This window comes from Ochotona curzoniae, unplaced genomic scaffold, assembly GCF_017591425.1.
Source record: "Ochotona curzoniae isolate NIBS_2020 unplaced genomic scaffold, NIBS_Ocur_1.0 contig_3520, whole genome shotgun sequence".
Classification (NCBI taxonomy): Eukaryota; Metazoa; Chordata; class Mammalia; order Lagomorpha; family Ochotonidae; genus Ochotona; species Ochotona curzoniae.
Genome location: NW_024465894.1, coordinates 15,237,290 through 15,264,958, shown reverse-complemented (window position 1 = coordinate 15,264,958; position 27,669 = coordinate 15,237,290). Strand labels below are relative to the sequence as shown.

Sequence of the window (27,669 nt, the reverse complement as noted above, 5' to 3'; positions counted from 1 at the left end):
AGGGCGCGTCCTTCCAGAAGCGAAAGGGCCCAGTGCACATGTTCAGGTAGGTCTCGATCTGGCAGAAGGTGTGGGACCACACATGAGATGGCAATGGTGGCTTAAGTTTCAATCTGTGAAGTGGGCACAAGTGGCAGCTAAGTGGTGGCTAAGAGGATTAAACAGATTCCAGAGCCTTTGCAGACTAGCATTGCTCATTTTCAGAATTGGTAAGAGCCATCAGTGTTGCAAAAGGAAAAGTCGGTTAGGTTACAGGCCAGCCCAAGTGGCCCCAGTGTGGAATGAGAACTGGGTTGAGATTCCTACTCATTCTACTTAGTCCTGAGCCTCTGTTGACTCGTGTGGACAATCCTGGAGGATATTGGTTGGGTTTATATCAGGTTGAGATTTTAAAGGCAGATAAGAAGGATTGAATAAATATGGAGTGTTCAGTAGGAAATATAGATACTGGCCAGGGGCGATTCCTTCTGGGGGATAAGGGGTCCTGTTAGAGGATGAGAGGGTTTACGTGGGGAGGTGATGAAAGTCTTTGTGCTTTCCTTACAAATGGGATTTAGGGCTTCAGACTTGCAGAGAGGTTAGGAAGAAACTGGCACCTGTAACCTGATCTCTTGTTTTTGGCCGTAATGGGATTTGTCCATTTCTTCCAGAAATGGAGAAAAATGTATAGGAGCAGAATGGCACCCCTTTCTATATCGGGGGACAAGGACAGGGACACTGGATGAAGCCCTTCTTGGCATGAGTGTTAACCTTGGGAGCTGGCTCCCTGCAGGAGAGAAAGGTCTGGGAGCAGGGGCACTAGAACAGTCCGTGGTCATATCCATCAGGAGATTCATTCCCCAAGTGATCAAGAGATGGCTGAAGCCAGGAGCTCCATCCTGGTCATAGGCTTATATGAGTGGTACCAAAGCACTGAGCAATCTGTAGTTGCTTTATTGGACACATTAGCAGAGAGCCAAGTTCCTAGGACAAAGAAGCTAGGCACCTTGGCAGCAGGTAGCCCTAGAGGACAGTGTACCACAGTTCCTGCCTTCTTTCTCCCTGACACTCCCCCAGCGTCCTCCCTTGGACTCTAGTTTTACCACTGAAGGGACGGAGTTTCACAGGCATTCCAAAGGCTGGAAGAGCCATAACCCTTCTAGGGTTGTGTGCTGGGAGTTGGAGGTGTATGCAGCACCTGCAAGCTGAGGTGATGGGAAGGGGCGCTTAACCAAGAATGTTTTTCTGGGAGAGAGGTTGGTGGAGGGTGAGGGGTTGTCTTGGCATAATTTTTTGTTGTTATTTTCTGCCTTTTCTGTTTTTGTAACTGAATAGGCAGATTTTTTTCTATCCAGCCTGATAAGCTCCCCCGTTTTGGTATATTTTCCCCCAAGCTCTTGAGCTATTCTCCATTGCTGTCTCAGGCCAGTTATCAAGGAACTGGATCATAAGTGGAGTAGCCATGACTCAAACTGGTGTCCACGTGGGCTGCCTGCACCACTGGTGACAGATGGAGAAAGCGGTCCAGAAGTATAGCATTTATAGCCTATGTGTGGAGCCAGGCTTCTCCCAAACTCTATCCCCCAAAACCCCATTGCAGTGAACAGGTTATTGGTTACTGCACAGGGCATCACCCTGAGGGAAACTGCTGCCCCATACCCTGGCAGTGCTCACATGCCAGAGGCAGTGGGAGAAGTGGAGTATGAACCCAGAACTTTGCCTGCACAGGCAGGTGCTAATGCAGGGGCATTTGTGAGTTATCTTCCCCTGCAAGGGTTGTGCTGCACCGGGATTAAAAAAATTCTAAACACAGGGATGTGGGTAAAAAAGATGCCTGTACTATAAGAACAGTGCAGGTTTAATCCTGACCTCTGCTGGAGAACTGGCTTGTACCTGTCCTGCTCCCTGAGCGCCTGGCATGGAGCTTCAGCCCAGCAGACACATGTGATGAATGGAAGAGAGGCTGGGGGTGGGCAAGCAGTGAGGAGAGACAGGTACAGGCCTCCTGGGTCAAGAAGGAGGTTGTGACGAAGCCTCCAGGACTAGTTCCCGTCACCCTGTAAGGGTTGTACCATCCTGCAGGCATGTATGTGAATCCTGGGAGCTTAGGTGGCATCAGGGCAAGGTAGCTGGACTCTGCAGAACAGCCCTTGGAGAAGAGACCCCAGGTTCCTACCCTGACTTCATCATGTCCTTAGGTGGTTTGCAAATGTTCCCTGGAACTCCAGAGTCCCAGGAAGTGTTGAGGATCTCTGTTAACAGTGTAAATTGCTGGTGAACATTAGCAAGACCTCAGGCTGACTTGCTGGCAGTGTTGAGTACTGTAAATGCTTGCAGAGACTCTTGCACATTTCCCTCTGGGACTGCTACCTCTCCTGGAACTGGCATGATGCAATCGTGTTTGGTTGTCACACTCTTTACCAGCCAGCTTCTCTACTGTGGAGGTGTGGTGATCTGAATCCCATGTAGGTAATTGGGCCAGTTTTCATTTTTCTTAAGTTTGTTTAAAGAATGATATGAAAGGCAGAGTGACTGGGAGAAGACTTGTTCATCTCTTGGTTCACGCCACACTGCAACACTTCCTTCCTATGCTGAAGGAAGCCAGGAGCCAGGAACTGTCTGGATCTCGCACAGGGGTGGCAGGGGCCCAAGCAGCTGCCTTCCCAGTACATTATTAGCAGTACATTATTATTTGGTCAGGAGTCGGGGGTAGGGATTTGAACAGATGCTGTATAGAAGGGTAATGTCAGGGTAGGGCTTAATCCCTAGGTCCACAATGCTGGCCCCTTGGCAGGGTTTTCTTTTTTTTTAATTTGTTCATTGGAATGTCAGATATACAGATGGGAAGAGAGACAGGAAGAACTTCTGTTCACTCTGCAAGTGGCTGCAATGACCAGAGCTAAGGCCAGGAGATGAGCTGATCTGAAGGCAAGTGCTTCTGGGTGTCCCATTTGGGTGCAGGGTCCTAAGACTTTGGGTCGTCCCCTGCTGATTTCCCAGGCCATAAGCATTGAGCTGAATGGGAAGTAGATCTTCCAAGATGGAACCAGGCGCCCATGTGGGATTCTGGTTTCCTGTAAGGCGAGGGTTTTGGCCACTAGGCTACTGTGCACTGGGCCCCATTGCCAACTTTTAAGAAGTGCTTACTTCATGGGCCTCATATTGAGCCATTTGTAGTGTGTTGTGCAGCTATTGTCTTTATATGCAACTGCTTATTTTCTCATTGTGGTAGAAGAAACTCTGAAAGCCATTCCTGCCGTATTTTTAACTAGGAAAGTCCTACCTGCAGGACTATGCTCCCTGGAACTTCAGAGGCTGGGGTTAGAAATAACATTAAGAGATTCTTTAAAACCTTAAAAAGGAAAATGCACCAGGGTTCATTCAGATTGGCAGACTGGCCCTACCTAGCACGTGTGGGCACTTGAGTTCTAGTGTAAGTAGTGGCAAGGGATAAACACCAGGGAATGAGCTGGTCACCTGTGGAGGGGAGCACACTAGGAAAAATATAGGACCTGCTAACTTAAACCCTAGACATGATTAAGTAGACTCGAGTCCAATGCCCCAACTCAAAGAAGCCAAGTGTGATTGTTAGGTAAACAAGTCCTGAACCTGCTCCAAAAGGTTGTCATTCCACGTGTAGTCTGGAGTTTCTAAAGACATGCCACAGGATCGGGCAGACTTCCACTTTGCCTTCATAGGGCCTCCTCTTAGAGGGACTGCAGGTGATGGAGCGTTTGCTTGCAGTTTTAGCCGAGGCTAGCAGGGCTGCGGGTTGGGATGGGTAGACACAGGGTAGGTCGCAGGAAAGCAGAGGAGCATGCTCCCAGAGCCGTGTTCTCACAGCCTTCGTACTTCCGTGCATTGCGGCTTCAGACGTGCTTAGCTGTAACCGGGGAAGGCAGGCACTGCGCCTGAAGGAGCTGCCTCCCTGTTTGTTGAAGATCCACTCACTGTGGCCTCCCTGGGGGAGGGAAGACGTCCCTGACCTGGCTCTGTAGGAGTGGGCATGTAGTCCTGCTTTACCAGACATTGGGGCTGTGGTGAAGAGGCTGGTAGCAAACGTATCCTTCTAAAAATATGAAGTTGCCCATCGATTCAGTCCTGTAGGCTCCTAGATTTTCTTTTAAAGATTTATTTTATTGCAAAGTCATATACAGAGAAAAGGAGGAGAAAGGCAGATCTTCCATCCTCCAATTCATTCCCCAAGTGTCCACAATGGCTGGACCCGAGCCAATCTGAAGCCAGGAGTTTCCTCTGGGTCTCCCATGTGGGTGCAGGGTCCCAGAGGCACTACTGCTTTCCCAGGCCACAAGCAGGGAGCTGGATAGGAAACAGGGCCGCTTGGATAAGAATCGTATGCATGCCCATATGGGATCCTGGAAATGCAAGGAGAGTACTTTAGCCACTAGGCTACCTTGCTGGGCCCAGGCTTCTAGATTTTATTAGATTAGATTAGATTGGATCTATTCAGTCTACTGTAGGCTCCTGTGAAATAAGGCCACTTGCAAAAAAAGATGGAAAAATTGAATGGGAAGATTTTGAAATCCTTGTGTAGAGCATTTTCCTAAAGCTGGTTGAAATGATCTCAAACTATAATGCTATTTTTTGACACTGGTGCATAATTTCTTTTGGGCAATTTTAGGTATTGTTACGAACAGCACTGCAAGGCATCATTGCATAGGCCACACTGTGTAGTCCTCCCCTTGGCAAATTCTTTGGATAATTCTTGTGACTATCCCCAGGCCTGGCTTTTAAGATACAGCCACAGTGCTGTGTGTAGTTGTATCTGAAGATACTGGGCAAATTCCCCAAATGCATTCTGAGTCATGGGTGACTGGAAGGCAGGGCAAGGGAGGGAGGCCAGATGAAGCTCATGACTTCCAGGAAGTGGGTGCCCCTGCTTCTGGGGTCCTCTCCCTGCCTATGAGGTGAGGCCCCTGAGAGACAGGGTAAGCTCTTCCTGCTTTGCTGTTGGGATTCTTTCTGGAATTCACTGGTGGCTTCTTACCAGGCAGAGCCACTGACCTGGGACTGTGTGCGTAGCTACTGGGCTGGGAGTGGGCAGCCTCTTTTTGGCCTTGCTTCTGTAGGGATTGACTCCTGAAGGTCAAGACCTCACCTGGGTGAGGCCCCGTTCTTTAGCCAGGAAACCAGGGCCTGGACGAACAGCTTCCACCGAGTGTTCTCAGAAACCAGTGAGGGGTGCCAGTGCAGGGCGTTGGGGCTCATCCTGGGGAGACCTCGGGGGTTTGTTCCATGGGGGTGGTGATAGCTATCCTCCATCCTCTAGGCTGGACAGCAGAGATGTCCACAGGGCCCCTCCTACGCACTTCCCCCCCCCCCCACGCAATGGACACCACCCACTTTGTGGTTTAATTCAATGAACACTTAGAAGAAGGTGTTAGAAAAAAGCTGCTGCCAGCACTTGCCTGGAGGAAGTGAATGACATCAGCTTTCATGTCTATTGTGGGGACAGGGTGGTGGTGGGGTAGTTGCAGGCCTCTTGTTGCACCCCCCCTACAGGTCTGCACATTGCATTTGAGCATGTCTGACCTGTTCCCAATGCTGCTGCCCACCTCTGGGTCACCAGCTAGACCCCAGCACTTGGAAAAGGGCCACACAGTTCATGCATTCAGCAGGTTAGACGGCCATTTCCTGTGGAGGTAACTGCCCAGGCCCTCGGGCGACTGGTGCTGCCGAGTTCATAACATTTACAGCTCTCATCTGCCTTGTCTTTGGCACCGTCGCTCAGACACGTGCCCTGGGCTGCCTGGGCATGAGACCCAGCACTGCCACTTTGCTGGTTGACTTAATTAGCACATTTGAGCTTATGTGAAACATTGATAACAGGGCCTGCCTCAAGGGTGGGATGGGTGGGGCAAGAGCTATCTGTGCTGTGGTATGCCCGCAAGAGGGACCTCACTGATAAACTACTCCACATACAGGGTTGCACAGCACAGGAAAGGAGTTTATCCCTCTTGAGGGGGAACGTGGTCACACTGAACAGTACCATTAGAATGGACTGTGCCAGCTGAGCCACAGTGGCTAGGAAATGTGAGATTGAGCTGCAGGCTAAAAGATGGAGTTTTTGTAACCATCATACACCAGTGCCTGAATCAGTTGCTACCTCCCTGTGTCCAAGAACATAAAGGATGAGGGACTTTCTGCTGCTTAGGTCTGGGTGATTAGCTTCTCTCTACCTTCATTTCTTCCTTCAGCAAGATGGAGGTTGAAAGCCTGTATAGTTGGAGCTTGAGGAGGCCACCTCAGCTCTGATGAGACATGGATCAGCCTCCAGCTCCTGGGAATCAACCCAAGGAGCTTTATGGGGAGAGCGCGCCCCCTCCCTCTGGGGACATGGGGAGCTGTAAGAAGCTGCACAGGTGGCCTTGGAGGGGGTGGGATTTGGAGTCTGAGAAATGGGAAGGCTAGTGGTGGGAAATAGGGGGAAGTCTTAAGTGGGGTGCTGCAGACAGCTGCTGTAGAGGTAGCCAGGGTGCAGCCTGGGTGATCAGATTGAATTACACAACAGGAAGTACTCCAGTTGGACCTGCTGAGCAGTACAGCAGGCACCCCCAGGAGCTGGTGCCCCCTCTCTCCAGAGTTTATGAGGCTAGCTCTGGGGGAGATGAGTGAAGTCTTTCTGTAACTCTAGGAAGGTGCCCTGCCCACAGACTGGCCAGCAGTGGGGTGTACTTCTGTGCCCTGAGGGATGCCCAGCCACGTTAATGATTGTCAGCCCTGGGCTGCAGGGTCCAGCAGGCTTGGCTACATGGACAGGGTCTGGCTTCTACTTGGTCTAGATTGGAGCTGCTCCCTGGGTGGGAGGATACCCCCTGGGTGGAGGGAGCTCCCTATGTCCCCGTGTGCCTTCTTGGAACTCCCTGAGGTGCTGGCACTCCTGGAGGCTCACATTTCAGGGCCAGTCTCCAGCTGCCCGAGTTACTCAGTCCATGCATTTGACCTAAGGCGATGACTTGAAATTAATTATTATTCCAGGCTGTCCCGCAGCAGCTTTCCTGATTGGCTGTGGGTCAGTCTGGCTTGTCCTTCCAGGTCAGTGCTTGGGGGGAAACGAGCACATTTGAGCTGGGCCAGTCATGTCTCTGGCCCGTGTGTGGTGGCTTGAAGGGGAAAGGAAAGCGAGGAGTACAGGAATTGGGAACCCTGCAACTGGGACCATCACAGTGAGACATGCTGCCTCCAGCTGTATGTGTAGGCCTGCACATGTATGTGCAACCAGGTAACCACTGTAATGTGCATCTCAGCTGCCCCACCCTGAGTCACGACCTTGAAATGTAGCAGTTGTAGTCAGAAGCCTGGAGGTGCTAGTGGGCTGGACCTGTGCAAGTGTGCTGTTTACAGGGTGCCCAGTGTGACCAATCCGCGTGGCGGCGCCACAGGCCCTCTGAGTTTGGGTCCGCAGCGCCCCCTGGTGGGCAAGGCACCAGTGAGTGCCCTGCCCAGCCGTTCACGGTGTAGCTTCTAGAAGGTACCCTGGAGGACTAGCCTGGTCCTCAGACAGTGAATCAGCAGACGGGGCTGGTGAATCAGCAGGTAGGAGGCTCCAGCCCAGCACTGGAAGGAAGCCCTGTCGAGATAGGGTTCCAAGACTGAAAGGTATGTTATAAACAACCTTCCGGCTAAGGCGGGGAGCTGTGGGATGCAGGTCCTAGCCACATGGCTTATCCAGGTGCTAACTATACCAACACCTGGCATTCTTGCCCTGAAGTTGTTGTCGCTGTGATACCCTGGCCTCACTTTGAGTATATATGCATTTATTGGACCATGGAGACTAACCTGGCCCATTGGTAGGCCAGTTAACCTAAGAATGAGGACAGTCACTGGGGGTAAAGGCTTTTCATCTGACAGATGCCTAAATGCACAGCCAAGTTGCAGGCCATGCACCAGGCCCATCAATTCCCAGAAGACATGGTCTTGTGCCTTGGGTGATTGGCCTGGTGATATTGGGGTGGTCATGGGGAGACCAGTCTTCAGAAATGTGTCTGGGAACGGACTACGGCTTCTCCTGTTAACTGCCCCCAGCCCTCCGGCCTGTATCTCCTCCAGGCTTCCCTTCATGGGAACTTGGGACTCTGAGGCCCAGCTGGTGAGGGAGGAGAGGAGTGAGTGACAGCCCAGTGGACCAATGGGCCCCTGAGAATGGGATGGGGCGGGGCCTGTGCTGCCATGGAGAGGAGAGAAGCTGTTCTGTGGGGGAGGAGGGGGCGGGTGGGAAGAGGACCTGGAGATTGAGGGGAAGGGAGAGAGCAAACAAAGGGGTCAGCAGGGAAAAATAATGCACGGGCTTCCTGAGGCCCTGCGGAGGCTGGCCAGGGAGAGGCGGCCAAGCACAGGAGGGACCCCGGCTGGGACCAGCAGCGGACAGGCCAGGGCAGCCAGGTCCTAAATGGCATTGTTTGAAGGGGCCGGCTAATTTCACAGAGCAGCCTGGGCCTCAGACCCAAGGCCAGCTGTCCCTGTGTCCTGGGTGCATTGGCCACATGGAACCCAGCCCTGAGCCTCCGAGTTTGGTGAGAGGGCAGATAATGTGGGGTACAGGGGCAGGAGAGAGGGGTTCCTGGTGGCTGTCTGGGGTGACTGAAAGAGACAGTGGTAGGAAGTTTGGGAGGGAGGGAAAGAAATGCTACCACCCCCTACTCCTGGTCCCTTCCACCCTGCCTATCCTGGCCTGTTCCCACAGGAAACAATGAAGGGAGACACCAGACACCTCAATGGAGAGGAGGACGCCAGCGGGAGGGAAGACTCTGTCATCGTCAACGGGGCCTGCAGCGACCAGTCCTCGGACTCCAAGGACGCCCCCTCGCCCCCCATCCTGGAGGCTATCCGCACCCCGGAGATCAGAGGTGGCTGGGCCCTTGGGGTGGGGGATCTGACAGGCACAAGGCAGCTTTGGGGGAGTAGCTGGCAAGCCATTCACACCTACCACAAGCTAGGTGGCCAGAGGCCACTCTCATCCTGGTCCCCTGCCCCTCACAGCCCTGACCTCTTGGGCTTATACCAGATGGGACGCCTACCCAGGCTGACAGACATGGGTCATAGTATAGTACCTCAGCCAGGGAGCCTGGGTGGCTTCAGGTGGTGGGATCTTTGAACTGGAGAGCCTAGTCAGAGGTATGAGACGAGGGGTGGGAGAAAGGCTTTCCACTGAGTGCATCACCTTGTGCCTGCTGGTATTGTCCCACTCCGGGGAACCTGCTGCAGGGGCGGAAGCACCCTCTTTCATGCATTGTGAACCACAATAGCCACTTGGCACACGTGAGCGCTTGAACCACGGTCCACGGGGCAGGCATTGCATTGGGTAAAGCATCCGGGGTCGGCGCCTCTGCATTGTGTTTGGTACCATGGGTCTGTTGCCTTTCTGTAGGAGCAACTGGTGAGGGGTGCTAGGGAGGAACATGGGATCAAAGTGGTGTAGGATCAGAGGTGTGGGCAAGCCTCGGGCACGTGAGGAAGAGCTCCAGCAAGCAGCCATGTAGGCCGAATCTGTCCCTGCATGCACAGACTCGCAATTCTTCCACAGGCCGCCGATCAAGTTCACGGCTGTCCAAGAGGGAAGTGTCCAGCCTGCTGAGTTACACTCAGGTATGGCCCCCATTCCCTGTCAGGAGTCCAGGGTGAGGCCTGGAGCTTTGCCAAATGGGCAACAACTCTGAGCTGCAAGTGAAAATATTTCAATCATTTCTGTTAGTAATTACCAGATCTTTCTCTTGATGGGATGTTTCTTAAGTACCTGTGACAGTATGTTTTAAATCTGGCTAAACCCTTTAAAGTCAGAAAACGTACCTACCTTGGTCATTTATTTTGAGGAAAAGGTGCCTGACTTAGCTTTCAATGAATCTGTGCTTTGATAATCCACAAAGTAATTGATTAACAAAACTAAAGTGGGATTTACAGGATTCTAAATATCTTGAATTGCTTTAAAAGATTTGTGTTTTTTCCTTATTGGAGGGGAGGAGATAACCACCTCCGGGCTCTCCCTGCAGGTGTATTCCCCTTCCCTCTTTCTGTGCTCACCTGGTCACTTTGAAAATAGAACTTCTCTGTCTGCAAGGGTTCCGGCTTTTTGTTTCTGTGTTGAGGAGAGGCCCTGCAGAGGTTTACTGGTAACAGAGTTTCCCTTGCGCCTTGGGGCTGGGAGTGAAAGACTTGGATTGGAGCCACAGCCCACTCAACCAAGAAATAACTTCCCCAGCTCCCTGTTTGTGGCCTGGGGAGGCAGTAGAGGGCTTTCCAAAGCTTGGTTCCCTGCATCCACGTGGGAGACCTGGAAGAGGCTCCTGATTTGCCTTCGCTTAATTCTGGCCAGCATGGCTAAGACGAACCTGGCTTCCCACATGCTTGGATTTTGTTTCCATTCCATAGGGTTTTGTTTCCATTCCACAGGCCTGCGAGTAAGGCGTGGGGCTTGCAGAGATGGGTCATCATCCGGCTGCTGCTGGGTTCTCTTTGCTTCCCAAACCTTAGGACAAGAAGCATCTTGATAGAGCAGCTTGCCCATCTCTCGTGTCACTGGAGCAGCGCATTGTGAAAAGTTTGCCTCTTAATTACTACCAAGGCAGTTTTTTTTTTTTTTTGTAAGATTTTTACTGGAAAATCTGATCCACAGAGATTTTTCATCCGTTGGATCACTCTTCCAGTGATTGCAATGATAAGAGCTGAGCTGCTCCCAAGCCTGGAGCCAGGAGCCTCCTCTAGGCCTCCCACACAGGTTCAGGGTCCCAAGACTTTGGGCTGTCCACTGCTGCTTTCCCAGGCTACAAGCAGAGAGTTGGATGGGAAGCTGGGCTGCCGGAATTAGGACAACTTCCCCCATGTGCTCCTGGCATATGCAGGGTGAGGATTTTAGCCACTAGACTACCACACCTGGCCCAGCCAGATTAGTGTTTTTGCATGATGCTGTTCCCTATTGGTGTGTTATTCTGATTTCTTTACCTTTTCTCCCTGTCTTATTTATGAACGTATGCTAGCCATAGCAGACACATTGGTATCTTGGATCAATGATAAGTTGCAGTACAATTAAATTTGCAAGTGTTTTGGTTGTGACTGCTTCACTACTTTCAAAGTCATCTGTTTTCCTTTTTGAAGGACCTGACGGGTGATGGAGATGAAGGTGAAGATGGAGATGGCTCCGACACGCTTGCAATGCCTAAGCTGTTCCGGGAAACCAGAACTCGCTCTGAAAGCCCAGCAGTAAGTCCCCTATGCTCATGGAGCTGGACTGTCATTACCATGCATGGGCCCAACCGAGAAATGTGGGAGCCTCCCGGGGCAGTGGGAGCCTAGGTGAACATTTGGTGATTGACCAGAAACGCTGTGGATTGCCACTGAAGGAACACTGCATCTCATTTCGTAAGGCACTTACGTGTGGCATTTTAAAGACTGTTAGCCGCAGTCTGCAGTCAGCTAGCATCCATGTAAGATGCCAGTATTATCACGGAAAACAGCTTAGCCTAGGGAATCTTTTTTTTAAAGATTTATTTTTATTATTTTTTCATTGGAAAGGCGGATATACAGAGAGGAGAGACAGAGAGGAAGATCTTCCGTCCGATGATTCACTCCCCAAGTGAGCGCCACGGGCCGATACTATGCCGACCCGAAGCCAGGAGCCTCTTCCGGGTCTCCCACGCGGGTGCAGGGTCCCAAAGCTTTGGGCCGTCCTCGACTGCTTTCCCAGGCCACAGGCAGGGAGCTGGAAGGGAAGCGGGGCTGCCGGGATTAGAACCGGCGCCCATATGGGATCCCGGGCGTGCAAGGCGAGGACCTTTAACCACTTGCGCCGCCGCGCCGGGCCCAGCCTAGGGAATCTTAAAGTAGGTCCACTAATTGAAAGGCAGTCACAGAAAGGAATGTGCCACTTGGAGCACTTGCCAGGATAAATCCAGGACCAGGAACTCTATGTTGGTCTCCCTTGGGTTGCAGAGTGCTCAATCCCTGGACCTGTCATCCATTGTGTACTGGAATACATTTGTAGGGAGTTGACTGGGAAGCAAAGACAATGCAGGAACAGAATGCCTGGCTATACAGTTAGAACAGGTGACCTTGTCTGGAGTGACAGTTGGCAGGTAGATCGGATCGGTCACTGCCAATTGCATGCCAGTCCTTTCATAGCAAGACAAAATTATTGCTTGTGGTCACCTGGACTGACACTACGTGTATGATGTTCATTACTGACCCACTACAGGGTGGAAGTCACTTATACAAGTATTGCTTTCAAAGTCAGTTACAGAGGGAGACACATCTTCCATCTGTTGATTTCTTCTTTCAAATGGTTCAAAGAACCAGTGGAGAATTGCAAAAAAAAACCAACCAAACAAACAAACAAACAAAAAACCCAAAAAAAAAACAAGGGCTCCAGTGTGAGTGATGTGACCCTAAGTGCTTGCCCGTGTTCAGGTTGCTCAGGCCAATAGCAAGGAACTGGATCTGAAACGAGCAGCTCATGTGCCATAAAATTCAAAACTTCAAAAAAAATTTAACAACAACAAAAAGAGTAGCTCAGACAGGAAGCAGTGCTCATATGGGATTCCTGTGTGATGGGCAAAGCCAAATTACCTTCAGGATACACGTTTTAAAAATTTTTATTGGAAAGGCAGACATATTGAGAGGAGAGACCGATCTGATCCACAGTGGCCTAAGATGAGTCTGCAGCCAAGAACTTCTTCCCGGTCTCTTGCCTGTGTACAGGTGCCAGAGAAGGAGCTGAAATCGAGTGGGACAGCTGAGATACCAGGGAAGAACCATATGGGATGGGTGTAACATAGTCCTGTTTGTCAAGAGCTTCTTTTGTTCCAATAATTCATTTATTTCCCAAAAAAAGCCAATCTAATTTTTGGCCAAAAAAAAAAAAATAAAAAAAAGGATTCTTATCCATTTCAGTTGATGGGTGCCATGATCATGCAGCCCAGTGTGCTCAACAACCTATACCTTGCAACATTCTTCACCTATTTACTTCCAGCTGCAAGGAGGCCACCAGGTCTCCTGGGCTACATCCAGGCCAAGTGCTTCTCGCCCCAGTCATTAAGGCCAAGTGCTTATCCTCTCTCGCTTCCAGGTCCGCACCCGAAATAACAACAGTTCTTCCAGCCGGGAGAGGTATAGGCCCTCCCCACGGTCTACTCGTTCCACCCGAGGCCGGCAGGGCCGCAATCACGTAGAAGAATCCCCCGTGGAGTTCCCGGCTACCAGGGTTGGTTGTGCAGCGGCCCCCTCGCCCTGGCGTGGCCACGGGAGGGCGGCCTCCTCACTCGCTCGCTGGGCTGGTGTACAGCCCAGTGCTTCTCTCGCCTCCCCCTGCTTGTCAGGACTATGCTTTCTCTCCTGGTCTGCTTGGGAAGCTCCTTCCACAGATGGATGGTGGCTTCCCCTCTTCCTGGCTGGAGCAGTCTTCACAGCAGCCAGGTTCCTATGCCAGTAGGTTGGCACTGGGTATTGGGCTGCTGCAAGGTTAAGCTCACAAACTGGGGATGCTCTGAAAGCTTGGTGTTGGAATCTCCTGGTATGGTCATGACTGCAAGTTTCTCCCTCTGAACCCTGGAACACCATGTTTCATAGCCTCTGTTCTTTGGTTTCCTTCACTCTCTGCTGGCTGGGAACACGGTGGGGGAAAAAACAATTGTCCAGCTACCCACCTGCTTTGTTTTCATGGTTGTGAATTGTCATTCTGGTCTGTCTACAGTCTCTGAGACGGAGGGCCACAGCCTCCGGAGGAACTCCATGGCAGTCCCCTGCCAGTCCTTACCTCACCATTGACCTCACGGACGATGATGCGACACCCCAGAGCAGCAGTACTCCGTACCCTGGCCTTCTGCAGGACAGCCAGCTGGACGGCTTGGAATCCTCCCAGATGGACGCAGAGAGGGATACAGATGGTCCAGAGTATCAGGTGCCCTGAGCAAGGACTTTCCACCAACCTGGCTTTCTACAAAGGGAATGGATCATTTCCAGGGTCTTGGTGACCTACCAGAACTGCTGTTCACACAACAGCTGATTTGACTTTGTATGTTTTCTGTAGGAAACATGGTTCCTCACATTTACCCTTTGTAGAAGGCAGGCACTTGCATGTGCTCAGATCTGACTTGTGTGCAGTACTGGGTTCAGCCTGTTGTTCAGGTATAAGGGTTTGATCCAGGCAGTTTAGTTGGCCATAGCAGCTGGGCTTGGCAGATGCAGTGAAATTCACACAGGCAGGATTACTCAGAGGTGTGGTCCTCAAAAGGACCAGTACACATGGGATTCTGGCGCTTTTTTTTTTTTTTTATTGGGAAGGCAGATATACAGAGAGAGACACTGAGAGGAAGATCTTCTGTTCGATGGTTCACTCCCCAAGTGAGCACAACAACTGGAGCTGAGCCAATCCAAAGCCAGGAACCAGGAGCCCTTGCAGGTTTCCCATGTGGGTACAGGGTCCCAAGGATTTGGGCCATGCTCCAATTCTGTCCCAGGCCACAGGCAGAAAGCTGGATGGGAAGCAGGGCCTCCGGGATTGAAACTGGCTACCATATGGGATCCTGGTGCGTGCAAAGTGTGGATTTTAATCACTAGGCTATTGTGCCTGGCCCGATTCTGGTGCTTTTAAGGCAAAGACTTTAGCTACTAGGCCCAGGAAGCTTTTTTGTCAAAATCTAATTTCAAAGAGCTGCATAGATCTTGTGTTTGGCGATTGGATTCCCAATGCCTGTACCAGCCAGGGCTGTTGGAGCTAGAAACTCCAGCTGTGTGTCTCCTGTGGCCATCAGGAACCCTTCTCCATGGTCTCTAATGGGCCTTGGGGCTGGGAAAATGATGGTGTCAGCCACCAGCTTCTCACAGTGCTAGCTCCAGCACAAAGCTGCTTTTGCTCTTCTGTGCACTCATGGAAGGCAAGTCTTCTGTTTTCATGAGCATCCCACATTTTTCTGAGAACAGGTGGCACGCAGGTTCAGTGATGGTGACAGCAGAAGTGGCATGGCTCATGTCTCATTTGTTTAATGTGGGTTTTCTTTTAGGATGGGAAGGAGTTTGGAATAGGGGACCTCGTGTGGGGCAAGATCAAGGGCTTCTCCTGGTGGCCAGCTATGGTAGTGTCCTGGAAGAGCACCTCGAAGCGCCAGGCCATGTCCGGCATGCGATGGGTACAGTGGTTTGGCGATGGCAAATTCTCAGAGGTGAGTCGGCTTTCACAGGTCAGGCAGAACAGTTAATGCATGCTTCACCTGACTGCCCGATAAGTCAGGTTAAGGCCTACACTCAGAAGGCCAGGTGGGAGGTAAACAAGCCAGGAAGGGTGAGGGCAGATTTGGGAACAGAGGTCCTACAGGTGGAGCTGCTGATATGTTCTGGATTTTGCCATTTGTTCCCTGGGAAAGTGTGGACAGGCTTCTCTTCCGAAGAGACTAGAAGTAGATGCTTGGTTTGACCAGCAGAGGGAGCAGAATGTGTTTCTCCATGCACACCCACTCCGTGAAGCCTCATTCTTGGGAAGTGGGAGATGATTTCTGTTGCCAGTGATCTCATTCTCCTTTAGGTTTCTGCGGACAAGCTCGTCGCATTGGGATTGTTCAGCCAGCACTTCAATCTTGCGACTTTTAATAAGCTGGTTTCCTATAGGAAGGCCATGTTCCAGGCTCTTGAGGTACTTTAGGGGTAGGAGGACAAAGGGATGACCTAATATATTTGAAATAGGAGAAGCAAGAAAACTCTAAAAAGCCAGACTGGCCATGTTATTGTCACAGGTGGTTCAGAAGGGAGGAGTAGCAGTGGGGAATGGAGTAAAGTTTGCTGGAGGATACTTTTTTTTTGGTGGCTGGTTCTAGAACCTTCCCAGGACTCCTGCAGTTGGTAGCTCAGTGAGGAAGGATGAATAATGGGGAACCAACCCTCCTTCTAGGAAGTGATTTTGAGGGACCACCAGGACACCCTCATGGGACCACAGCAACCCAGCAAGTGTTGTCCTGGGCCAGGTTGTCTTTCTGTAGGAGTTCCTTGTAAGGAAGAGGTTGGAGATTGCAGGGACAGCATCTACTGTGGATGAAGGAGGGAGGACATTCTAAGTGGTTTGCGTTTGAGGAGGACTGACTGACACATTTCCCCCAGGAGCCTGTGTGAAGCATCGCTCCCCTCCCTGCAGTGTCCCCCGTCCTTTGGCCTAGCTCCCAGCTGGTATGTCCTTGCACATACCAGCAGCCTAGGACAGCTGGCTGACTATGAAAGGGCCCAGTGTGCAGGCTTGAGCTGGGGGATTCCCAGGGCAGGCTCTGCTTGTGCCCCTGCCTGTTCTCATCACAGGTTCTGCCTATCCTTTTTGGCAGAAAGCCAGGGTCCGTGCTGGCAAGACCTTTTCCACCAGCCCCGGGGACTCTCTGGAGGACCAGCTGAAGCCCATGTTGGAGTGGGCCCATGGGGGATTCAAGCCCACTGGTGAGGAAGGCCTCAAGCCTGACAACAGCAAGCAACCAGGTGAGACAAGGCCTGTGTGCGGAGGGAGAAGACGATGGCAGGCAGTGGTGTCCCTTGGTCTTGGCAGCTGGCTCAGCCCTGCAAAAACTGCCCTCTCTCCCCCTCCCCCCAAGTTCTGCAGGGACAATCCCAGGGCCTTAGCTGGCTGGCTTCTCTACTGTCACTTTTCTTGTTAGAGATGGAATTTCTCCCAAAAAGGAGCATCCAGCAAATTGCTGGCAATTAGCTGCTGCCTAGGGCCATAATGGGACAATGGCATCAGGAAAAAGCCCTGTTGACATGCTAATCAAAGCCCTCTTTCCCTTCCTCTCTCTTGCTACCTTGGAACTGCTGGATTGGGAATGTGTTACAGCTTGTGCATTTATGTGTTTTATTTTTTGTTTTGTTTTCCCCCAAAAAGTGGTTAATAAGTCGAAGGTGCGCCGTTCAGGCAATAGGAGCTTAGAAGCACGGAGACACGGTATTCCCACCCGCCCTTGCCTCTCTTTTCCTTCACTGGAGATTTCTTGCTGATACTGAGGTCACCTGGGAAAAATCAAGTTCTTCTACCTGAACCCAGCCCGAATCCCCTCACACCCTGCCCCCAAACACCTCCCCTGTGTTTGCACTGTTGGGTGTGCACCCTTCTGCTTTTCTGTGCACTTGTTCTGAGCTACTTTCTACCTTGTCTCAATGTTAATTATAGATGTAATTTTTGTTGGTATGAGATTTTATTTCATTAGTAGTTAACTCGCCAGATGAGCTGCTTAGCTAGAGCTGAGCTGATCCAAAGCCAGGAGCCAGGAGCTTCTAGGTCTCCTGTGTGGGTGTTGGATCACAAGGCTTTGGGCCATCCTCTGCTGCCTTCCTGGGCTATAATTGGGGAGGTAGAAGGGAAGTAGAATAGCTGGGATATGGAATGGTGCCTATATCTGATCCCGGTGCATATAAGACAAGGACATTAGTCACTAGGCTATTGTGCTGGGCCCTATGTCAACTTCTATGAGCATTTTTGATGATCAGTTTCATAGGTTCTAGTCACATGACCAGTATCCTGTTTCTCTTATTATATAAGCATGTTTAGCATGGCAGGATGTGCATTGGCCTGGAAGCATTTACTCTGTGCACATAGATGATGAGAAAGTCCGTAAGCAGAAGGCCTGGATCTGGATGATGGGGGATGTGAACTAGCTTGTGTGCTAAGTTACCCATCTTCGCCCCATACAACCAATATGGGCTCCCCTAGCCATAGTAGTGCCCAGGAATCACATGGTCCTGTTCTGGAACAGCCTCAATCCAAGCCATGCATGCCTTGTGTTCATCTTTTGTAGAGAGTAAGAGTCGGAGACGGACAGCTGATGACTCCACAGCCTCGGACTATTGCCCTCCGCCCAAGCGCCTCAAGACCAATTGTTACAACAATGGCAAGGACCGGGGAGAGGAGGACCAGACCCGAGGTGACTGGGAGAAGGCAGAGGGCTGCAAGGCCTGACCTCACAGACGTGGGTATAGCTCACTCATCTTAGGCCTTCTCTTTTTTTCCAAACAGAACAAATGGCTGCAGATGTGACCAACAACAAGGGGAGCCTAGAAGGTAGATTTTGATTCTCCTTGCTTGTGGGTAACCCCAGCCTTGGGCCTTAACTCTAGGCTTGTATGTCATTCCTTGCAAACCTTACCTAGATGCTACAGTTTTTAGAAATGATACTGATTATTGCAGTAAGATAAGGAAACAGGCTGGGTTCCTTTGGCCTTGGGGAACCCCAGTCCTGAGAGGAAGATGGGGGGCACCTGTGTATTGTGGAAGATGTGCAGGGTCAGCTCTTTGGTTACTGCAAGCATTCACCACTGACCCGCTCTGTCTGCTTGACAAGCTAGACTAGAAAACCCCAGGCATGGCTACTGGCTAATGTCTGCTCGACACATTCCTCACTCTGTTGTCCTTCAGTCAGAGATAAGGCAGTCCTGGGGAGGAAAATTCCTGCCCGTGACCAGCAAGCCTTTTGGGCACTATCCCATGTCAGGCAATAAATCTGCAAGGTCCAAGTTATAAACTGCTCTGTTATGTGTTTTCTCTTCTGGTTAACCTAAAGAGTGTATTTAGTTTGTGAGTGATGGAAAGCTTGATACCTTTACTAGATAGTTCACTGTGTTGTTCCCCAACTCCCTGGCTGAATCCCGGAGCCATGGGTCCTCTGCGTGTTCCACATGAGTGACAAGTGCAGAATACTTAGCTTCCCTACTTAGCCTAACTCCTTGCATGTTGTGAGGAGCTTGGTGCAACAGTGGGGCAGAAGTAGACCCCAGGCACCCTTCCAGAGAATGTGGATAACTAAGTCTGTGTCGGCGGAGATCCAGTCACTACAGCAGCTGACAAGTGGGAAGCCCCTCCCAGGCCCCTACATGCCAGGAGCCGACAGGAGTGTCTGTGCTCTGAGCTGAGCCTCTGGCCTTCCTACTTGGTAGGCCAATCCCTGGCCGGAAGAGCATCTCCTTGTCAGTATACTGAGACCTGCTTTTGTGATTTCTGAAATGAGGATCCTGAAAATATGGTGGAGTGCCCAGAATGTGAATCCCAAAGCACAGCTTCCTTGGCACACAACTGCAGTGGATGCTGAACAGCTGCTATTAGGGCAGAGCTATGCCATGGCCAACTCCCTGTCTTTCTTGCAGACAGCTGCTTGTCCTGCGGAAGAAAGAACCCTGTGTCTTTCCACCCGCTCTTTGAGGGTGGGCTCTGCCAGATTTGCCGGGTGAGTCCTCCTGTACCCTCAGTGGCCTTGGCTACGGTGCCCACTTCTGTGCTTCCCTGGCACAGAGCACGTGGGTGGAGCCATTCCTGCAGCCCTGGGAGCAGCATCCCCCTACCTCTCCAAGGGGGAGGACAATGCATTAAAGCTCCTCCACAGCATACACTTGCTGCTGCCAGTTGTCCCTGGAAACGCCACCGGGCCACAAGTGTGTAGCTCTGAGGTCGTGTTCTAGGGCGTACAGCCAGCGTACAGGGGACCAAGCTGGCCCTGGTCTCCAATTTCACCAGCATTTCTGTCTGGCTGCCAGGATCGCTTCCTTGAGCTGTTCTACATGTACGACGACGATGGCTATCAGTCCTACTGCACTGTGTGTTGTGAGGGCCGCGAGCTGCTACTGTGCAGCAACACGAGCTGCTGTCGGTGAGCTCGGGGGCCCCAGCTGTTCCCTGGGTGGTTACTGCCTATGCAAGGCAGCTGTTGTGCTGGCCAGGTTCCCCTGGCATGTGGACTGCGAGTTTAACGCAGTGGAGGTCAAGCACAGAGTGATGCTGCTGGGGTTCTGAAAGTTTTAAAGCAGCACAGCACCATTATAGTGCTATGTTATGGGGACAGGCAAAGCTCGGGTAAAGCACCAGATTGCCTAAAATGGAAGGGATCCAGAGGCTGACTTGTGGGTTTGAAATGACTTGTTACTGGGCCCCAAAGGACAGTTTCCTGGTTGATACAGCTCCCCCTTCCTCCTGGGTACAGGTGCTTCTGTGTGGAGTGTCTGGAGGTGCTGGTGGGCACTGGCACGGCAGCAGATGCCAAGCTGCAAGAGCCCTGGAGCTGCTACATGTGCCTCCCACAGCGGTGCCATGGCGTCTTGCGCCGGCGGAAGGACTGGAACATGCGTCTACAGACGTTCTTCACCAGCGACATGGGGCACGAATATGTGAGTTGCAGGGCTGTAGCCACTTCTGGTACACACTTAGGCCAGAGTGATGGATGTCTAATGCCTTTGGAAGGGTCCTGATAAAGTGAGTTCTGTGTAGTTAGTAGAGCTAAGGAGACAATGCAATGGATAAGGTGGCCATGCATGCCCCAGTTTTGTGGCCCACATTAGGGCTTGAGGCCTGGAAGGATCAATTCTAAACGGATCAGGGTGGGGGTGATCTCTGAACTGTGCTCATGTCACCTCTTCAACCTCCCTCTTGTACCAACCAGGAAGCCCCCAAGCTGTACCCTGCAATTCCTGCAGCTAAGCGGCGGCCTATTCGAGTACTGTCCTTGTTTGATGGCATTGCAACAGGTGAGTTCGCAGGGGCTTCAACAACTGTAACCTGGTAAGAGGCTAAGCGAAGGAGGCTGCAGGCCCCATTCCAGGTGCAGCACCAGATGCCAGGGACTACCTGTGTCAGCTGTTTCTCAGAAAACCTACCAAATCTCTGAACTATACATCATCTCATCTGACTCCCACTCTTGGTCATAGTGTTGTCACTTGCCTGTCGCACTGGACCCATGTAGTCTGAATAGAGTTCAGCAACAAACACTGTGTCCCTTGTTCCCTTCCATGGTCCATTGTAGAGAAATACCTTCCTGGCAGCCAGCCCAGGAACTGCTAGTAGGTGCTGCTGCCCAAGCAGGTCTTTCTGGTTGCCCACAGGGTACTTGGTCCTCAAGGAACTGGGCATCAAGGTGGAGACGTACATCGCTTCGGAGGTGTGTGAGGAATCCATTGCCGTCGGAACTGTTAAGCATGAGGGAAATATCAAATATGTGAATGATGTCAGGAACATCACCAAGAAAAATGTAAGTGCTCTGTCCCTGCCACTCCCCACCCCTCTGCCCCACTCCCAAGCTACTGCACGTGAGGCTTTCAGGGTTTAAGTGGAGGTAATTTCAAGCACGATATCACCTGGGCTTTCTGATCAGTCTTCCTGCCTTCACCTAAACTTTTTTCCCCCACAGATTGAGGAGTGGGGCCCCTTTGACTTGGTGATTGGTGGGAGCCCGTGCAACGACCTCTCCAATGTGAATCCTGCCCGGAAAGGCCTGTATGGTGAGCAACCCCTTCCTTGCCCCCAGGCATCATGTGGACTGAGTGTGCAATGCCAGGTTGCACTGCTGGCTTCTCTGACCTTACTGGTGCCTTAGCCTATGGGCATTGTCTGTCCCCTTGTCAATCAAATCATAGAGAAAGCTCCTGGCTGCCTATGTCCTGGCACGGCTGGCCCAGTTAGAGACATAAGGCATTAGCCCTATGCTCGGTAGCGTCCTTGGGTGCACATTTATTGCAGGCAGTAGGGACAGTGTTTGTAAATGGCTTGAAGGAACCCAGTTCTGCTATTTTTTTTGTGGACATAGAGGGCACAGGCCGCCTCTTCTTTGAGTTCTACCACCTGCTAAATTACACACGACCTAAGGAGGGGGACGACCGGCCATTCTTCTGGATGTTTGAGAATGTTGTAGCCATGAAAGTTGGCGACAAGAGGGACATCTCGAGATTCCTGGAGGTGAGGGGATGAAAGAACCTGTTGTGGCTTTTTCTGCTGGTGGTTGTGTGTGTGTGTGTGTGTGTGTGTGTGTGTTTTGGGATCCCTCCCTTTCACTTTCTCGTCTGTCCTGTGTGTATTCTGTCCCCTGCTCCACTTCCATGAGTCAGTACTGCTGATGGCTTTTCATAGAGCAGCTAAGGCTTATTGCAGTAAGGTTTATTCATGAATGTTCTGAAACTACAAATTACAGGAAAATCCAGTTTATCATTTTATGTTAAAGCCCTGCTGTAAGTGCCTTAAAAGCTTACTTTCTGTCCCCTGAAAGAGATGGCTACACAACTATGTGTTGTATGTCCATATCTTGCATACCACTGTATGGCCACAATCAACCTGGCTTGTCAGATTTTGTTCAAACCTGAAATGTGCTGTTTCATAGCCAGTGTGCACCAGCATGCATCATTTCCTGCTCTGATGAACACCTGGGTGAAAATGTGGGACCCTCCACCTAACAGCTCTCTCTCCCCACAGTGCAATCCAGTAATGATTGATGCCATCAAAGTATCTGCTGCTCACAGGGCCCGATACTTCTGGGGCAACCTACCTGGGATGAACAGGTAATGTGGCTCAAGGGAAAGGCATGTTACATGAGTAAATGAAGACAAGAACTCTGCATTCCATCTGCACCCCTGCACTATTGTTAGGAAACAGCTCTAATTTTGAATGTTGCAGATGAGCCTGGTTTTACAGCTTCCATGTGGTCAGCATCAATACTGACCCCTCCCAGCTGCTGTAGACTGCTGCTATAGACAGGATGCTCATTGAGAAATGCCATATGGTGCACGGGGGCTTTCCCAGACCAGCGGTGCCCAACCACCAAGTGTAGCTTTCATTCACCTTCTAACTCAGATAGCAAAGGCAGATTGGGCTCATTTGTTCAAGGCTTAGGGAGTAATTAACACATACTGATTAAGATGCAAAGTGGGAGAGTTGTGATATCTCTGACATGCGAATGAGTTAAGCTTAAAAATATTCTCCTTTAGGGAGTAACTATAAGAAGTCATCCCACATAACAGCAGTGTAGCAGAGGTGAGTGGGTCCTTGAATAGCCCGGAGTGTTTCTTGGATGCATTTTTACTAATTGAGATGGCAAAAGGTGCCGTGCCCATATTTGGAATGAAATTGTTTATTACCTCAGCATCCAAGTTTCTGCCATGTAGTTCTTCAGGTATTTCTGTGGTGAACATATTCATGCCTCCTGATGGAGGGGGTGGTAAGGAAGGCAAAAGGTTTCAGGCTGGCGGGAGCACAGACATGAGGGAAGCGCAGCTCTGCAGCAGGTTGGAAGTGGAACAGAGGCTTGAGTCCCAGAGGCAGCACATTCCAGACACTAGGGCATCCATTCCAGCCTTGTTAGAGGCAGTGGAAGGTGGACAACAGACAATGGCAGCGACACTGACAAAATTTAGGGTTTCTTCAATGTGATACGATGTAGGTTAACTTTAAATAAATGGCTGTATGACATCCACTGATTCACTATCCAAATGGCACCAATAGCATGATATGAGCCAGGCTGAATCCAGGATCTCAGAAATGTATGTGGGTCTAAAAGATGAGTGGCAGGGGCCCAGATACATTCACAGGTGGATCAGAAGCAGTTGCCTCAAAATGTAACCCCCATTTGGCATAGGAGGCTTTGGGCAGCTAGAGTCTCAATGGCTGATGTACTGTAATGGGTGAGATCAAGCCTGATTTGGGTTTTGGGCAACCTTGCAAGCCTGTGCACTTGGCAGGAGGTTTTGGAAATCAACAACAGCATTTACTGAGCTGAGTGACATAAAATGAAGAATGCTGCTTAACAAGGCCTGGGTTGAGCCTTGTGTCAAGTCTGGGGACACTACCCAAATCTAGGGGTTGTAGGTCAATGCTGTGTCCTTGTACCCCTGTTACCTACAATGCCCTTAAGTTCTCAGGAGGGGTTCCCATGGGGATAGTGGCTTTTGAAATTTGGGAAACCTGCCAGATGAAAGGAAGGAAGGAACTGTCTTTGTGAGATTCCTCAGCGACTGGTGGACACAGATGCTCTCTCGTGCCTTGAGGTCTCAGCACACACCGCAGTTCCTGTGGTCATCTGTGCATTCTTGTGCTGCTTGGTGCTATGCTGCTCTGTCCCTTACCCGCCTTGGGCATCTGCTTGCCTCTACGTGTACAAAGGTGGTTTTAGGGGGAAAGTTTGAAAGGGTAGTTTTCCACTTGAGTCTCCTTCTGCGAGGCCCTAGGGGTCCTGACTCAAGGCCAGCATGAAAGCCCCTGGGGTAACCAGACTGACTTCTAGAATCCTCACATAGCTGCCAGTTCATTGCCAGGGCCACTCCCTGTAGCATTGGCCCCTTTGTAGATAGCAGAGAGTAATGGGTTTTGGCTGTTCCCAGGCCTGTGATAGCATCCAAGAACGATAAGCTCGAGCTGCAGGACTGCTTGGAATTCAATAGGATAGCAAAGGTAAGCTCCTTTCACGTCTGCTCTCTGGCGCCTCACGCCCACGCGGACTTGGCGTAACCTTGGTGGTGTCCACTCAGCTTCCTCCTGCTCCTTGGTGCTGGGCCTCTTTCCCCCACGCTTGTACTATCTCATCTTCAAGCACAGACCATAGGAAAGCAAATGCTAATCACTGTGGGAAAGGCCGCTGGGCTGTCCAGTGGTCAGGAGTGGATACAAAGGGACACAATTCTTGCTGATGATTGCTGTCCCTGTTGAGTCATAGTCTTAAAATGACTTCCCTGGATCTAAGGCTCAACATTAAGATCCCCTCCGATCATTCTCTGTCTGCACGCTTATTTCCCCCCTTTGACTTAATCTCACTTGATCAGTAACTGCTTTCTTCTCAGCACCCACATGATCTCATTCAATCACGTTTCTCCCTGAGCCTCCGTCACTTCTTGATTGTGGGAAGCACCTCTGAATCTGCTTTTCCAGTGTCCTCTGTGACCCCTCCTTCCTGAGGTGTTTGCTTTTGAGGTCCAGCTCCTCCCCAAACCCCTTCCTCCTGTGCTTACTTCATGTCATTTTGTTCTCCAGTTAAAGAAAGTACAGACAATAACCACCAAGTCGAACTCGATCAGACAGGGGAAAAACCAACTTTTCCCTGTTGTCATGAATGGCAAAGAAGATGTTTTGTGGTGCACTGAGCTCGAAAGGTGAGCAAGGCTGCACAAGAGGGAATGCCTGTGGGTGGCTGCTTGCCCTCACTTTTATTGGTTCCATTGCCTATTTGATGTGGTAGGACTGGGTGCTTTAGAGCTACTCCTTGATTCTTAGTGGAAATGGTGAGGTGAGGGAGGCAGCACTTAAACCCTGTATTGTATATCCAGCTGCCTGAGTTGGTAGCATGGCCAGTAATCCAGCAGCCTGGCTATTCCATGCCCTCGTCACCTGCTTCTGCTAAGGCAGATTTACTGGAGATGGCAGATTGCTAGGCTGCTGCCACCCATACTGCACTGAAATCTCTGGGCTTTGGCTTCCCTAATCATCCCTGATGAGCATGTAGGATGAGAGTAGCTGGCCTTGTCCCTCCAAAGGGAGTGAAGAATGAAGTCTGTGGCAGGGTCAGAGGGCTGAGACGGCAGAAGATGAGACCTCAAGTCACTGATGTGTCACTTCCTGTCCCGACATGCCAGGACAGGAAATGCACGAGGACCCCATCCAGAGAGTTCTGCAGACATTCTCTTTCTTGAGCATTCTTTTGGCCAAAGTGCTCTGCTTATAGCCTTTTCCCAGGTCTGTGTTTTCTCACTTTGAATGCATTTGAATAACTTGATCTACTTTCCTATCAGCAGCTGGCTCTTGCATTTTCAGTTGCTTTGCCACCGTTTTTGTTCTACTTCTCATGTTCAAGGCTGAGTGCATTCCAAAGACTTGATATCATTTTATTTCATTTTCTGTCAAAGTATTTCTGACCAATAACCTCATAGATGACTGACCATTTAAACTCAAGGTTGTGATGGTGTCTGTATTTTGTGGACCATGTGGGGAGATAGTGAGGTGGATTTGTGAGAGGGTATGTAGTGTGACAGATGTCACGATGCTCATGTGAGGCACAGCAGGTGCAGGCAGGCTGAGGCACTGACTTTGCACATGATTTGCAGTTACATGTCACTGCCCCATTGTGTTTAGTAGTATCGATGATAAACCTGGAAGCTTGTTCCAGTTCCTCACCAAGCCTTTTGTGGTATTTGCCTGCAGGCTTGTGTGGACCTTCCTTGGATGGAATTTGAAGAGGGGACCTCAACTTGGGATCCCTGGGTACCATCCCCTATAGATAGGGCTACAGGTCGATGACGGGTCTGGCTTGTTTCTGTGGGTGACACTATATCTCAATGAGAAGATAGAAACCATGACTGGCCAGCCGTCCATGTATTTATCATGTCCAGCTGGGACTAGAGCACAGGGCAGTGCTGGCCACTGAGTGCAGGGAGGACTCAGCAGAGGTGAGCTGGAGGGGAGAGCTCCTGACTGCATTCTTCTTGTCTCGGTTACCCCCTCTAGGATCTTCGGCTTTCCTGTACACTACACGGACGTGTCCAACATGGGCCGTGGAGCCCGCCAGAAGCTGCTCGGGAGGTCCTGGAGTGTGCCTGTCATCCGACACCTCTTTGCCCCACTGAAGGACTACTTTGCCTGTGAATAGTCCCCACCCAGGCCTGTTGGGCCCTGGGGTGTGCCAAGCCAGGATCAGGAGAAGTCATTCCTGACCCCAGGCACCCCCAGGCTCTGCCCTTGCTCAGCTCAGCTGGGTGAGGTCTCGCCCAAGGACCTCGGAGCCAACTGACCCTGTCTCTTGCAGGAGGATGGTGCCACCTCCTTGTGCACAACTCGGACCTGGTTGCTAAAAGTAGCCAAACACGGTGCTCATTTTTACTTTCCAATCTTAAACAAGAAAAACTTGAAGTAGGTAGAAAGATGACATTTCTCCCTCATCTTGTGTTACTGCTCAGAGAAATGGCTAAGATACCAAAATAGTCACGCCAGTAGCTCTTCAGTACTCAGGTTGCTGCTGGCAAATCATCCAAAAGACAGGTATGATAAAAGGAATAAAAAGATACCTGCGCCTCCAGGATATAGGAGTGTGCAGCTGTAGACATATAGTGAAGGGACTTTTAAGGGCCCGCGATGTTTTTTCTAGGGCTAGTGGGAGTGGGATGGATGTGTATGTTCTGGAATTTTATGTGGCATACAACACTTGCAAGGCCCAGCAAGCGCTGGAGGCTGCTGATGGAACCTTTAGTATTTCCCACAATGATGATGTCAACAGGGATGATGTCATCGTCACTTTCAGGGCTGTTTTTCCCCCCCCACACAGATCCAAGGGCCTGGGCCACCCTTATCTCTAGATCCTTCCGGGTTAAGTGTAGGAGAAGCCTCAGGGGAAGTTTATTTAGGAAGGTGTGGGCTTTGTTTCCTTATTATGTAGCCAAGTCCAGCTGTCCCCTTCTTATGTGAGAAGCATGGAGGGAGGGACCTTTGGTAAGACCCCCATCTCCTGAAGATGCCCCCTCCCCAACACAGGTGCAAGCCGCCACTCCCCCCAACCCCAGTAGGATTTCCTGACTACTAACTCGGTGATCATTTTATCAGTTTCCCCTTCATCTAAGAGATGACTGGGGAAATTGCAGTAGAAGCTTATTCCCCTACTTGCAGGTTTTTAAATTCTTTTTTATTCCATGTTTTTAGGGGGAACAGGCGGCCAAGCCAAGCAAACTGCATTTCAGAAATGCTGTTCTGTAATGGTTTTTAACACCTTTTACTCTTACTGGTGCTATTTTGTAGAATATCCAACAACTTTGTGACAAATTTTGTGGGGCTTTTTATACATGGTTTTTTTTTTTTAAATCTCAGACTTCTATTTTTATGTTTCAACATTTTCATTAAGATTTTGTTTTACAACTGGAGCCATGGAACAAGTATGGGGTGCCTTGTTTCAACAGTTTTTGCTAATTTCTGGGCTTGAAGATGACGATGCCTAGAGT

General features: G+C 50.7%; 1 protein-coding gene across 2 annotated transcripts; it reads left to right on the top strand.

Moving 5' to 3' along the window:
- DNMT3B (DNA methyltransferase 3 beta) lies at positions 1–27,669 on the top strand. Of its 2 annotated transcripts, XM_040981642.1 has the most exons (23): positions 1–46; positions 8,684–8,846; positions 9,524–9,585; positions 11,089–11,193; positions 13,055–13,189; positions 13,679–13,885; positions 14,988–15,146; positions 15,506–15,613; positions 16,290–16,437; positions 16,838–16,897; positions 17,748–17,873; positions 17,966–18,010; positions 19,090–19,169; positions 19,477–19,589; positions 19,920–20,103; positions 20,376–20,460; positions 20,815–20,960; positions 21,120–21,210; positions 21,516–21,664; positions 22,175–22,260; positions 24,076–24,145; positions 24,722–24,840; positions 26,189–27,669. In XM_040981642.1, the coding sequence occupies exons 2-23, from the start codon at positions 8,690–8,692 to the stop codon at positions 26,328–26,330; spliced, it is 2,577 nt and encodes an 858-aa protein (XP_040837576.1). In that variant the 5' UTR covers positions 1–46; positions 8,684–8,689; the 3' UTR covers positions 26,331–27,669. The 2 variants fall into 2 exon arrangements, with proteins under 2 accessions (XP_040837576.1, XP_040837577.1); XM_040981643.1 differs by lacking the exons at positions 1–46; positions 16,838–16,897 and adding an exon at positions 8,484–8,513.

Excerpts from the sequence above, each read along its gene's own strand:
- DNMT3B (XM_040981642.1), top strand. The coding sequence starts at position 8,690 with ATGAAGGGAGACACCAGACACCTCAATGGAGAGGAGGACGCCAGCGGG. Across the intron at positions 19,590-19,919 it reads AGCAACACGAGCTGCTGTCG|GTGCTTCTGTGTGGAGTGTC; the intron begins GTGAGCTCGGGG and ends TCCTGGGTACAG. Across the intron at positions 24,841-26,188 it reads TGGTGCACTGAGCTCGAAAG|GATCTTCGGCTTTCCTGTAC; the intron begins GTGAGCAAGGCT and ends TACCCCCTCTAG.